The sequence below is a fragment of the Eschrichtius robustus genome, chromosome 20 (genome assembly GCF_028021215.1).
Source record: "Eschrichtius robustus isolate mEscRob2 chromosome 20, mEscRob2.pri, whole genome shotgun sequence".
Classification (NCBI taxonomy): domain Eukaryota; kingdom Metazoa; phylum Chordata; class Mammalia; order Artiodactyla; family Eschrichtiidae; genus Eschrichtius; species Eschrichtius robustus.
Window position 1 is genome coordinate 51,986,256 of NC_090843.1, and position 14,106 is coordinate 52,000,361.

Below are 14,106 nucleotides of genomic sequence, written 5' to 3' on the forward strand. Positions count from 1 at the left end.
AGCATGCTTCCAGAGGATCCCTAGAGTTCCCCGCAGGGATTAGACTATTGGCATGAATCAGAGTAGAGGGTTTCAAACCATCCTGGTTTGCCTGGGACTGAGGGGTTTCTCAGTATATGGGACTTTCAGTGCTAAACCAGGAAAGATCCAGGCAAAGTGAGGCAGTTGGTCACCCTAATTGAGGAGTTTGCTTTTCTTTGTCCTTATCTCCCACCTGATCATTGTGGAAACTCTGGCCACATATCTACCTGCTCACCAAGGACAAGTGAAAACAACCCAACACCTTCCTGTTTACTGTGGACCTGGCTAAGGTTGAGGGTCAGTTTCCCAGCAGCATCCTTCAGTAGACATAGGCTTCAAGCTATCTGAGGTCTACACCTGAAGTATAAAATGGGCTTAAGAATAATTATATTCAAAACTGCAATTTACTATACAGTGGGATTCAGATGTTAAGTTTTGATTCTGCCACACTGAGGAACCAGTGTATCCCTTGGCCAGGTGTAAATAAGGGCCAGGCCTCTGCCTAGACTCTTTTTTGGGATTCTTTGTTCTTGCTCCAAAGTGGTCTGCTTTGAGATGGTCACTTCCTTATGCTCAGTTGTTTTATATCAATCAGACAGTCTGAGGCCTTCAAACTGACACAGCTCAAAGTTTAAACTTTAAATAGAGAGGCTTCATCAGCTGTACCCAAAGATTGTACTTTAACATATTCTACTAAGTCCAGGCTGTGCATTTTCCTTGAAATGGTATGCATCTGAGTGGCTTTCTATTCTCTCTAGTTCAACTGTATTTTGTAATTTTTGTTTGTTTTGTTTTGCTCATTTTGTTTTCCATGTGCTTTGAGCTATGGCAGAGAAGGACAGAAGATGGAAGAATGATGGCTCTGGGGGAGGTAGAGGCAGCAATATGTTGTGAAACTACCTGAGGAGACCTTAGGAGGAAACAAGGGAATTTTAAGCCAGGGAAATGGGAGAGCCTATGGTAAACTATCCTCCAAGTTGGTGTATGTCTTCCCAGGTCGTCTTCAACTGTAAGAAACAAGGAACTGTCTGATCAGCAATTCCTTATTGTTTGTATTAGTTTGCTAGGGCTGCCATAACAAAGTACCATAGACTGGGTGACTTAAACATCAGAAATTTAATTTCTCAGTTCTGGAAGCTAGAAGTCCAAGACAAGAAATTGGCAGGGTTGGTTTCTTCTGAGGGTCTCTCTCTCCTTGGCTTGTAGATGGCCATCTTCTCCTTGTACCTTCACGTGGTCTTCCCCTCTGTAAATGCCTGTGTACAAATTTCCTCTTTTCTAAAAAAATTTTTTTTGGCTGCACCATGGGGCATGCAGGATCTTAGTTCCCCGACCAGGGATTGAAACTGTGCCCCCAGCAGTGGAAGCACGGAGTCTTAAACAGTGGGCTTCCCTCCAGGGAAGTCCCAAAATTTCCTCTTTTTTAAAGGGTGCTAGTCAGATGAAGGCCCACCCTAGTCACCTCATTTTAATTTAATTACCTCTTTAAAGACCCTATCTCAACATATGGTCACATTCTGAGGTACTGGGGGTTAGGCCTTCAACACATGAATTTTGGGGGCACACCACTCAACCCATAACATTGCCTAAGCCACCTTCCACCAGTATGGGTTAGACTGTGTGTTTCAGTCTGTCACTTTTAGTATTATTGGATATTAAATGAGGCCTTTGTTCAATTCATTTGTTAAGCAAAGTTTTTAAAGATCAGAACATTTTGCTGCTTTGTTGAATATATAATTAGCATTAATTGTTTTTAAAAGTTCCCTGTCTGAGACTGGAAAGCTAATTTTCTGCCAAATGCTATATGAACATGTCACTTCTTCAATGATAGATAGCAAATATAATATGTGTATTTCAATATTCTATAGTTCTTGCTTGCAGACATTTCTGAAAACGTTATTTACTACCAAGGCTTCCAAACACAATTTGGAAGTTAATACCTAACATAGATAGTTTCCAAACATAGTTTTCTTCCTACTGCTCTCAGATCACCCACTTCATCAATCTTCCAGTATGTCTATAATTAAATAAGTGTGAATCCCAAGGCTGTAGAATCTAACAGTAGCTACCAACCTGTTAAGTGTGACATTTACTGCATTCTCAACATTTTGATTTTCCTGTCAGAAAGGAAAATCCTAGAATTCATTACGTTGGGATCCAGCACACACAGACAACTTGATTAAGTACAGTTCAAATGTTTAACAGCTCACAAAGTGATTAAACTGAAGGATATTAGTAGCTAATCATATTCTTAAATTCATCTAAGCAATTATTTCAGGACTTATGGATATTAATTGACTCATTCCTTGGGAGGATGTGAAAACACAAAAGCTACCATATGTTTTCATTTTTTCTGTTTTTACAAGAGATACTGGCAAACTGCTATAATTGTTCTATTTGGAATTTGATTTGTAGTTCAGTTGGCATCTGGTTTTCTTTCATGTCATATAGCCCATGCTTACAGAACATGCTCACTCAGAAAAGCCATAGGCTGTAAACCTAGAATGTTAAATGTCTCTTGGAGAAACAGTTAAACTAATTCTTTTTTTTTTTTTTTAAAGACAGCTTTCCATCTTTATTATTATTATTATTATTATTACTTTTTAATCTTATGGCTGTGTTGGGTCTTCGTTTCTGTGCGAGGGCCTTCTCTAGTTGTGGCAAGCGGGGCCCACTCTTCATCGCGGTGCGCGGGCCTCTCACTATCGCGGCCTCTCCTGTTGCGGAGCACAGGCTCCAGACACGCAGGCTCAGTAATTGTGGCTCACGGGCCTAGTCGCTCCGCGGCATGTGGGATCTTCCCAGACCAGGGCTCGAACCCGTGTCCCCTGCATTGGCAGGCAGATTCTTAACCGCTGCGCCACCAGGGAAGCCCCTTAAACTAATTCTTGATTTAATAGCATTCCCACAGCCAGAAAATTCATATGGCTTTGAGGTCAATTCCCAAAAGCTTAATACAAAACAAGATGAATCTTTTCATGAATCAGTAATTTTTATTTCAGCATTAGAGCACTGAGCCACAATATTGCCAGAAAATGTCAATTATTCGGTAATTCTACCTTATCAGTAATTTAGAAAAGTACCTACTATTCAAGCAAAAAGTCATTAAGGATTGAACAATAGGATCTTAGAATACTGGTATAATTAGGACCAGTTGCCTTAGACCATCTAATTCAAACTTAAGTGAGTTTGAGCATAAGAATCACCCAGAGGGCTTCTAAAAACAGATTCTAGGTCTCACTCCAGAGTTTCTGATTCAGTAGGTTTGGAGTAGGGTCCCCAAATTTGCATTTCTAACAAGCTCTCAAGGGACCACACTTTGAGAACCACTGATCTCATTGAGTTTTTCCTTCTAAAATACGTATGTCAGCTGAGAGGACTTTTATAAAGAAAACCTTCTTGATCAATTTCTTACCTAGCTCAAAAGGAGACAAGAGCGATGGCTGCAGAGAACTTATTGCGTGAAATACCTATACTCTGTACATATACAGGGTCCTCTCCATGACCCAGTGAGATAGCGACTGTGGTAGCTATTAGGGAACAAATTAAGGAACTGAGAAGTCCAGCGACTCATCCAAGGTTACTCAGCCAGTAAATATGAGAACTGGGATTTGACCCCAGACAAAATGTGAGGTATTAACTGTATACTATTCTGCTTCCCAAGTAACAGAAAAGAACTTAATTGTGCTCATTAATCCATCAAGAATAATGACAATTAGGTGGTTTAGGCAGTTAAGGAAATGAAATATTTAGAAAAGCTCCTTTGCTGTGCTTTAAATTTTCCTCTTTTGATCTCTAAGCCAGTTGAATGATGGTTTATCATTCATTAGCATGGATTCAAGCCTAATATAGCTCTTACATAATACATCCTAAATTTGCCTATATGATATTAATGAGGAAGTGAAATATCGACTATAACCTTCATTTCAAAGATTATGTCAATGAAATATGCCAACAAAATGTTCCATTTCAAACAAACTGTATTAGTTGTTATTCTTTAATTGTAAGAAACAGAAACCAACCTGAGCTAACATAGCTGAAAATGCAATGTGCAGAAACCAAAGGCAGGAATTTGTTCTGGCTTCAGAAGAGACTAGAATAGGGAGTTGGAGAACATCAAGACTCTTTTCTCTCTGCTTTTTGTTTCATCTGTCTCTGTGTACAGACTATTCTGCATCCTTAGTTCACATGGAGAAATCTGGCCTCCCAACAAATCTTAAGTTTACATTCACAGGTCCAGCCCCTCTCAGAGATCAGTTGGCCATTCCCCAGTCCTAATTCTCAATTCGCAGTATAGAGAATCTGAATGAGTTTGTTTAGGATAAGTATCCTCCCATGGCCCAATCATTTCTAGCTATGGAAGCAGGGTCATTCAGTACAAATTTGACTGCCACTGTGCTTGGGGCAGAGGAAGAAATCATTGACTTGTGAGGTAGGCTAACACTTGAAGAGGAGTCCACTCAGAAACTCTTCCAGTGGTTGATACACTGCTCTCTATCACAAGATACTTACAGTCAGATGTAGATCAAGATTGTAATGTTCCTGACCTATCAAATTAGCAGAAATGTGGAAAGCAATACACACTGATGATGAGGCTGAAGAGAAACAGCCACTCATACATTAGTGGTGGGAGTGCACAAGGGTACAAGCCTGATGTCAAAACCTACCAAAAATACAGATGCGTTTACCTTCTAAGCAAGCAATCGCACTTCTGGTAATCTATTCAACAGGGCTCAAGAGGAATAGCCCAAGAGCATAGGTGTTTTCAGATTCTAGACTTTCAAAAGATAAATCAAATCATGGACAAAGGATACTTTATTGCAAAACCAAAAGATTAAAAACCACCCACTCTCCCATCCCTTTACTCCAATAATTAAATGTAGCCAGTCTTGGAAAACACATGCTCTTATATCCCCTACATCAAAAGAAAAACTACATTCAATTTTTAGAGCTATTCATTTATAGGCCACATTTTATGACTGCTGCTATTTCATACTGTGAGGTTAAAACTGCTCCCATATAAAACTGATGTGATCTAGAGGGAAATTGTTCCAAAAATATCTAGTCCCGCTTGTATATGGTGTTGGGGACTGTATTGATCACCTCTCTCTGCAGCATAGCCTTGTATAATAACACTAACATGAAAATACTTTATCTAAGTGACAAGCAAATGATATGGAAAAAATTGCAGTCAATAATTTCATGCACATCAACTGAATCCTTGGAAAAAATCCAAGTAAAGAACACGGTTTTAAATCAATCATTTATCCTCTTTTTCTCCACAGTTCATCTCTTCTCACATTGCAGGCTTTAAAAGTGAAATGTTTGAGGAGCTCCTTAAGCACCTTTGCCACTGTGCAGATGAATTCAGGGAGGTTATAAAAACTGACATGCGGAGACAGATGTTTGCTGAACTATTCTTGCATTGTGACTGTGGGAAGGTAAGGTAAGACCCTTAAAGCAGTGCTTCTCAAACTATTTGTTATGAAGGACCCGTTTTTAGGTTGTTGTTGGTGGTGGTGATGTTTTTAATATCCAACCTGTTGTGGACTGCTAATGAAAATGGATTACTAGGAGGGAAAAAGGACATACAAAATACAATTCACGTTTTATTATCAGATTCAAATCTGATTTATTATCACTTTCTCAAGCTGCTATATCATTCTAGATGCTATTCTCAATTTCTACCTTTCTCATCACAGATTACCTCTCGAGTGGCACTGTATTTCATGATTTATAACTTGTCCCTAAGTTTCTTTCCCAATCTTAAGAATGGGTTGCTTAGAATTGTTTTTGCTTACTCTCTTTGCTGGTGGCTTCCTATAGAAAAGAGCTGCTGGGAATAGAAAGCCTACCACATTTTATTCTGCTTCTTAAAAACAAGAAACATTTATATCAAAAAGTATTTCTAGAAATAGGATTTGGGAAGGCACTAGTGTGCCAGGATACCAAATGGATTTGCAAAAATAGATACAAACTTTACTGAAATATATTTGTTTATGAACCTTATATTTATTTGTTTGTATCCCCATGTTCCTGAAAAGATTTAAGGAAGCTTATAAGAATAGATAAAATGCAACAAAATAACATAGATTAAAAGTAGGACGAAAGAAGAAAAAAATAAGAGGCAGGATACTAAGTGAAACTGGGAACAAAGCCCAAAATGCATACCAGAATGACCTAAATATTTGCTCTGGTTGTCTACAGGTCTGAATCTAATCTTCCTAGTAGTGAATGTGAAAGGGAAACATGACGAAACACACTACTGACAATGCTTTTAAGATAAATATAAACTGGAGCTAAGAAGAAGTGCAGAAATTTGGGATAAAAAGTATAGTCAGGAGTTTCTTCTGAAAGTACCCATTAAAGGGGCCCTATGTGATGAAGTGAACATCTTTATGCTGGACTTATAATAAGTGAAAAAATGACTTTATTAGAACAGTTTCTTTTTTTTTAATAATATATTTATTTATTTATGGCTGCGTTGGGTGTTCGTTGTTGCGTGCGGGCTTTCTCTAGTTGCAGTGAGTGGGGGCTACTCTTCGTTGCAGTGTGTAGGCTTCTCATTGCGGTGGCTTGTTGTGGAGCACGGGCTCTAGGCACATGGGCTTCAGTAGCTGTGGCACGAGGGCTCAGTAGTTGTGGCTTGCGGCTCTAGAGCGCAGGCTCAGTAGTTGTGGCACACAGGCTTAGTTGCTCCGCGGCATGTGGTATCTTCCCAGACCAGGGCTCGAACCTGTGTCCCCTGCATTGGCAGGTGGATTCTTAACCACTGCACCACCAGGGAAGCCTGGAAGTTTCTTAAAACCACCTTACATGTAGGTAAATGATACCACACCTGACTGCAATTCAGAAAAAGCAGTTCTTAAAGGAGCCAATGCATTACAGTCTAGGTTCTCAGATACCTGCTAATTTGGCTTAAGTCAGGAATATATTTTATAAAATCTGAAATGTCTATGTGTCTTTCAGGCAATCCTTGAAAATTGTTTCTTTTAACAGAGCTAATAATAAATATTGGGTAACATGGGTCAAGATTTTACTCCCTGACAAATGCCTGGAGAACAACTATCCTCTGTTGGCCAATTTAGTACCAACTCATGTGTAGTACAAAACATTACCTCACATAGTGGGATATCCCACACAGTGGGATAATATTTAGAAAAATAACTCAGGTTTGCTTATGCTTTTTGCTTTTCTTCCCATCATTCAAACAGTAGTTATGTGCTGATCTTCGAAGGAAGGTAGATACAGTCTAGAGTAAAGAAGTTAATTGAGTTTCTGAATGTTTTCAATGAGGAGCTGAGACAAGAGTTCAAAATCCTCTACTTTCAATTGAAAATTCTGGGATCTTGAGAAAGAATGGAGAATCATAGAGTGAAGAATAATGCAAAATATGACATCAAAGCACTTCTTCTGTCAGTGGGAAGTTGTGACCAGCTGATGGGAGAAGGAGGTTGGAGGGGATGTGACTACTGCTTAGGGGTTGCCTGGATCCCTAAGTCAGAGTTAATATCTGATATTACACTCTTATACCCCAACCAGGGTTGTATGTTGAAGGCAACACTGTAGACACTTAGAAATTCCAAGTAGGTTGAGGAGAAATTTAAGAACACCAGGGCTTATGCATCATTTCCTGGGTGTAGCTCAGAGACTACAAGCTTCATTGAGAAGTCCTGAATGCAACATAGCACTAAAGAGGAAGGTTAGCCACTGCAGAAGGAGGGGTCTAGGTGGATGAGCCTGAGGGTAGTCCCACTCCTGTGGCTAGAGGAAAGATAATGAGTGTTCCTAAATACCTGTGTGTAAAGGGGGTGGGTGTGCAGAGAAGATGACGGTAAAAGTTCTGGAAGTACCCCCAGGAAGTGTCCAACACTTGAAGTTGGGACAAGGAGAACCATGGGCATTAACAAAAAACACCAAAAAAAAAAAGGCCCACTTCCAAATGATTCAGTGGGATGAACTCCATATGGTCAGAATCAACAAGTACTACTGGCACTGAACTAATTGCCCCTTTATTTGATGGTAGGACACTATGTAAGCCCCCAAAGAAAAATGGGCAAAGGATATGAACATAGAATATGTAGAATCACTGCATACTCAACAGATGAGCAAAAACATTTTAAAATGACAATACTGAAAAATAAATAAATAAAACAAAATGATAATACCTATTGCTGGTAGGGATAGAGGAAAAGTATTTTCTCAAACATTCCTGGTGAAAATTTAATAGTATAGTATCTTTGTAAAGCAATCTGGATATACCTATTTAAATAAAAAATACACACATCCTTCAACCAAGTGATCCCATTCCTGAAATTTTTATCCCAAAGAAATAAAAGCACCAGTAGATAGAAAATGCATGTACAAGGATGATTCCTGTGGCACTGTTTACACATGAAAAAGAGAGATAGAGAGGGAGAGATAAAGGGAATGTTTATCTGTAGGGAAATGTTTTTTTTTTTTTTTTTTTTTTTTTAAACGTTTCTTTAATTAATTAATTAATTTATATTTATTTTTGGCTGTGTTGGGTCTTCGTTTCTGTGCGAGGGCTTTCTCCAGTTGCGGCGAGCGGGGGCCACTCTTCATCGCGGTGCGCGGGCCTCTCTCTGTCGCGGCCTCTCTTGTTGTGGAGCACAGGCTCCAGACGCGCAGGCTCAGTAGTTGTGGCTCACGGGCTTAGTTGCTCCGCGGCATGTGGGATCTTCCCAGACCAGGGCTCGAACCCGCGTCCCCTGCATTGGCAGGCAGACTCCCAACCACTGCGCCACCAGGGAAGCCCGGGAAATGTTTTTTAAATGATGGTACATCTACATCTTGGAATATCATGCAGCCTTTATACAAATTGAATAGATCTACACCAGCTGACTTGGAGGATTTTTATACATTATTAATGAGTGAAAAAAGTAAAAGATGGAGAAATGTTTGTAATAAAATCCCATTTTTGTAAAGCAAACAAGGACATAAACCATATGGGTACATATACATAGGTACACATGTTTGTATATCTATAGCTACCTGAGCCTAGAGAAATGTTTATAACAAGACATGTAGTTAACTGGAATGAGGCTCAGGATCCACCATTCAGAGTGGTCCTTAAAGGCAGAAAGTCTCCTCTGAGATATTTATTAAGTTGAAGTTTTCAGAATTAGGTACAGCATTAGAAAAAAAAAGCAATAGTTCTTAGTCAGAGGATGCTATTAAAAATATATATTGGGGCTTCCCTGGTAGCACAGTGGTTAAGAATCTGCCTGCCAATGCAGGGGACACGGGTTTGAGCCCTGGTCTGGGAAGATCCCACATGCTGCAGAGCAACTAAGCCCCATGTGCCACAACTACTGAGCCTGTGCTCCAGAGCCCGTGAGCCACAACTACTGAAACTAGTGAGCCACAACTACTGAAGTCCACGCACCTAGAGCCCGTGCTCCGCAACAAGAGAAGCCACCGCAATGAGAAGCCCGCGCGCAGCAATTAAGACCCAATGCAGCCAAAAATAGATAAATTAATTAATTTTAAAAATACATATATATATTTTATATATATATATATATATATATACATATATATATATATATGTATATATATATGGAGCCATGCTTTGTTGAGTGAGGAGCAATGATCTTTTAAGTGTTAACCAGGATCTTGAATCCACAGTGCCATCCACTAGCTTCTTGTTTCAACCAGCCATGTTCCAAATTGAACCCCGAGAGATAAAAAATATATATATATGTGAAATTAAGACTTTACTACATAAGATTAGCATGAAATTAGACACTGAAGAAGAAAATATTAGTAAACATAAGGACATAGCAATAGAAACTATCCAAACCGAAGCAGAAAGAGAGAGAAAAAGAAAATGCCTGAGTGGTTATAAAAGACTTTTCTCCTCATTTAAAATGTTATTTAAATGATCATTTACTCTTTGAAGCAAAACTAATAATGTATTGTGAAGTTTATAATATATGTAGAAGTGAAATGTATGACAACAATAGCAAAAATAATGGATGGGAGAAAATAGAAATAAGTTTCTTACATTAGGCATAAAGTATATAATATTATTTGAAAGTAGACTGTGATAAGATAAAGATGCATAATGTTAAATTTTATAGCAATTACTAGAAAAAAGAGAGGCATAGCTATTAAACCAGTTGAGGCAATAACGTGGAATATTAAAATATAATCAAAAGAAGGCAGGAACGGGACTTCCCTGGTGGTGCAGTGGTTAAGAATTTGCCTGCCAATGCAGGGGACACGGGTTCGAGCCCTGGTCCGGGAAGATCCCACATGCCATGGAGCAACTAAGCCTGTGTGCCACAACTATTGAGCCTGAAAGCCAAAATTACAGAGGCTGCGTGCCACAACTACTAAAGCCCGCACGCCTAGAGCCCCTGCTCCGCCACCGCAACAAGAAGCCCGCGCACCACAGCAAAGAGTAGCCCCCGCTCTCCTCAACTAGAGAAAGCCCACGCGCAGCAACGAAGACCCAACACAGCCAAAAATAAATAAATAAATAAATTTATTTTTAAAAAAAGCAGTAAAAGAAGCAAAAAAGGAGAGAAAGAGGAAGAGGAAGAAGGAGAAGGAGGGGGAGGAGGAGGAGAAGAAGAGGGGGAAGGGGAAGGAGAAGAAGAAGGAGAAGGAGAAGAAGAAGAAGAAGAAGAAAGAAGGAAGAAGAAATGGGACAAAAACAAACGAAAACCCAGGTAGCAAGATGGTCTATTTAAAGCTAACCATAGTGATAATTATTTAAATGAATATGGGCTAAACACTTCAGTCTAAAGACAGAGATTGTCAGGCTGGATAAGACCAATATAAAGATACAAATAGTTTAAAAGTAAAGGTATGGAAAAAGATATATCTTTTGGCTACATTAGTATAAGACAAAGGAGCCTTCAGAACAGGAGTATTACCAAGGATTAAGAGGGCTATAGTATAATGATAAAGGGGTCAATTTGATAAGAAGACATAATAATTCTAATTGTCTATACACCTAATAGAGTTTCAAAGTACATGAAGCAAAAAATGACAGAACTGCAATTATAATTGGAGAATTAAACACTACTTTCTTAGCAGTTGATAGAACAAGTAGAAAATCAGCGAGGATATAAAATACTTCAAAAATGCTGTCAACCAACTTGACTTTGAGTGTTATAGAACATTTCAACTCAACAACTGCAGAAAAACATACTTTTCAATTGCACTTGAAACATTCACAAAGATGATCACATGCTATACCATGAAACAGATCTCGATAAATTTAAAAGAATTGAAATCACACTGTGTACGCTCTTTGACTACAGCAGAATTAAGTTAGAAATCAATAACAGAAAGATAGTTGGAAAATCCCCAAATATTTAGAAACACTTCTAAATAACCCATGAGGAAAAAAAATCACAAGAGAAATTAGGAAATATTTGAAACTGATAACTAAAACACAATGTAATAAAATTAGAGAAATGCCACTAAAGAAGTGCTTAGAAATTTATAGCTTTGAGTGCTTATATAAGAAAATAAGATCAGTCTAAAATAAACAAATGGGACCTAATTAAACTTAAAGCTTTTGCACAGCAAAGGAAACCATAAACAAGACAAAAAGACAACCCTCAGAATGTGAGAAAATATTTGCAAACGAAGCAACAGACAAAGAATTAATCTCCAAACAGTTCATGCAGCTCAATATCAAAAAAACAACAACCCAGGGCTTCCGTGGTGGCACAGTGGTTGAGAATCTGCCTGCCAATGAAGGGGACATGGGTTCAAGCCCTGGTCCGGGAAGATCCCACATGCCACGGAGCAACTAGGCCCGTGAGCCACAATTACTGAGCCTGCACATCTGGAGCCTGTTCTCCACAACAAGAGAGGCTGCGATAGTGAGAGGCCCGCGCACCGCGATGAAGAGTGGCCCCCGCTTGCCACAACTAGAGAAAGCCCTCGCACAGAAACGAAGACCCAACACAACCAAAAATAAATAAATAAATAATTTTTAAAAAACAAAAACAACAACCCAATCAAAAAGTGGGCGGAAGGGACTTCCCTGGTGGCACAGTGGTTAAGAATCCACCTGCCAGTGAGAGGACAGGGGTTCAACCCCTGGTCCGAGAAGATCCCACATGCCTCGGAGCAACTAAGCCAGTGTGCAACAGCTACTGAGCCTGTGCTCTAGAGCCCGCGAGCCACAACTACTGAGCCCATGTGCCATAACTACTGAAGCCCACGCACCTAGAGCCCATGCTCTGCAACAAGAGAAGCCACTGCAATGAGAAGCCCACGCACCGTGTGGAAGAGTAGCCCCCATTGCCCCAAAGAGAGAAAGCCCGCACGCAGCAACGAAGACCCAACACAGCCAAAAATAAATAAATAAATAAATAAATGGGCGGAAGACCTAAATAGACATTTCTCCAAAGAAGACATACACATGGCCAAGAGGCATATGAAAAGATGCTCAACATCACTAATTATTAGAGATTTGCAAATCAAAACTACAATGAGGTATCACCTCACACCGGTCAGAATGGCCATCATCAAAAGATCTACAAACAGGGTTTCCCTGGTGGCACAGTGGTTAAGAATCCACCTGCCAATGCAGGGGACACAGGTTTGAGCCCTGGTCTAGGAAGATCCCACATGCCGCAGAGCAACTAAGCCCATGCGCCCCAGCTACTGAGCCTGCACTCTAGAGCCCATGAGCCACAACTACTGAGTGCACACACCACGACTACTGAAGCCCACGCGCCTAGAGCCTGTGCTCCACAACAAGAGAAGCCACCGCAATGAGAAGCCTGCGCACCACAACAAAGAGTAGCCCCCCCTCGCCACAACTAGAGAAAGCCGGCACGCAGCAGTGAAGACTCAATGCAGCCAAATAAATAAATAAATAAAAATAAAATAAATTAAAAATAATCTACAAACAATAAATGCTGGAGAGGGAGTGAAGAAAAGGGAACCCGCTTACACTGTTGGTGGGAATGTAAATTGATACAGCCACTATGGAGAACAGTATGGAGGTTCCTTAAAAAACTAAAAATAGAACTACCATATGACCCAGCAATCCCACTACTGGGCATATACCCTGAGAAAACCATAATTCAAAAAAGACACATGTACCCCATTGTTCATTGCAGCACTATTTACAATAGACAGGTCATGGAAACACCTAAATGTCCATCAGCAGAGGAATGTATAAAGAAGATGTGGTACATATATACAATGGAATATTACTCACCCATAAAAAGGAATGAAATTGGGTCATTTATAGATGGACCTAGAGTCTTTCATACAGAGTGAAGTATGTCAGAAAGAGAAAAACAAATATCGTATATTAATACATATATGTGGAACCTAGAAAAATAGTACAGATGAACCTATTTCCAGGGCAGCAATAGAGACGCAGATGTAGAGAATGGACATGTAGACACAGTCAGGGAGGGGAGGGTGCAATGAACTTGGAGATTAGATTTGACATAAATACACTACCATGTGTAAAATAGATAGCTAGTGGGAACCTGTGGTATAGCACAGGGAGCTCAGCTCGGTGCTCTGTGATGACCTAGATGGGTGGAGTGGGTGGGGGTGGGAGGTCCAAGAGAGAGGGGATATATGTATACATAAAGCTGATTCACTTCCTTGTACAGCAGAAACTAACGCAACATTGTAAAGCAATTATACTCCAATTAAAAAAAAAATTAAAAAAACAAGAGCAGTCTAAAATCAGTGATCCATCTTATAAAGCTAGACAAAGAAAAGCAAAACCAAATAAATGCAAAGTAAATAAAAAGGAAGAAATGATAAAGAAATCGGCAAAAATCAATGAAATAAAAAACAAAATACAATTGTGAAAATCAAAACAAAAGCTGGCTCTTTGAAAAGATTAATATAATTGATAAACCTCTAGGTAGAGTGATCAAAGAAAAAAGAGAAGAAGCAAATTACTGATATCAGGAAAGAAAGAGCACTACAGAGCCCACAGACATTAAAAAGACAAGGGGGGGGGGACTTTCCTGGCAGTCCAGTGGTTAAGATTCCACCCTTCCAGGACTTCCCTGGTGGTCCAATGGTAAAGAATCCGCCTTCCAATGCAGGGGATGCGGG

General features: G+C 39.7%; 1 protein-coding gene across 1 annotated transcript in view; it reads left to right on the top strand.

Annotated features, from left to right (window-relative positions):
- Window positions 1-14,106, top strand: part of EFCAB5 (EF-hand calcium binding domain 5) — a 125,878-nt gene that overhangs the window by 64,923 nt on the left and 46,849 nt on the right. Inside the window, 1 exon segment of the mRNA XM_068530614.1 lies at window positions 5,307-5,462. Within this exon segment, the coding sequence (XP_068386715.1) occupies window positions 5,307-5,462 (156 nt within the window).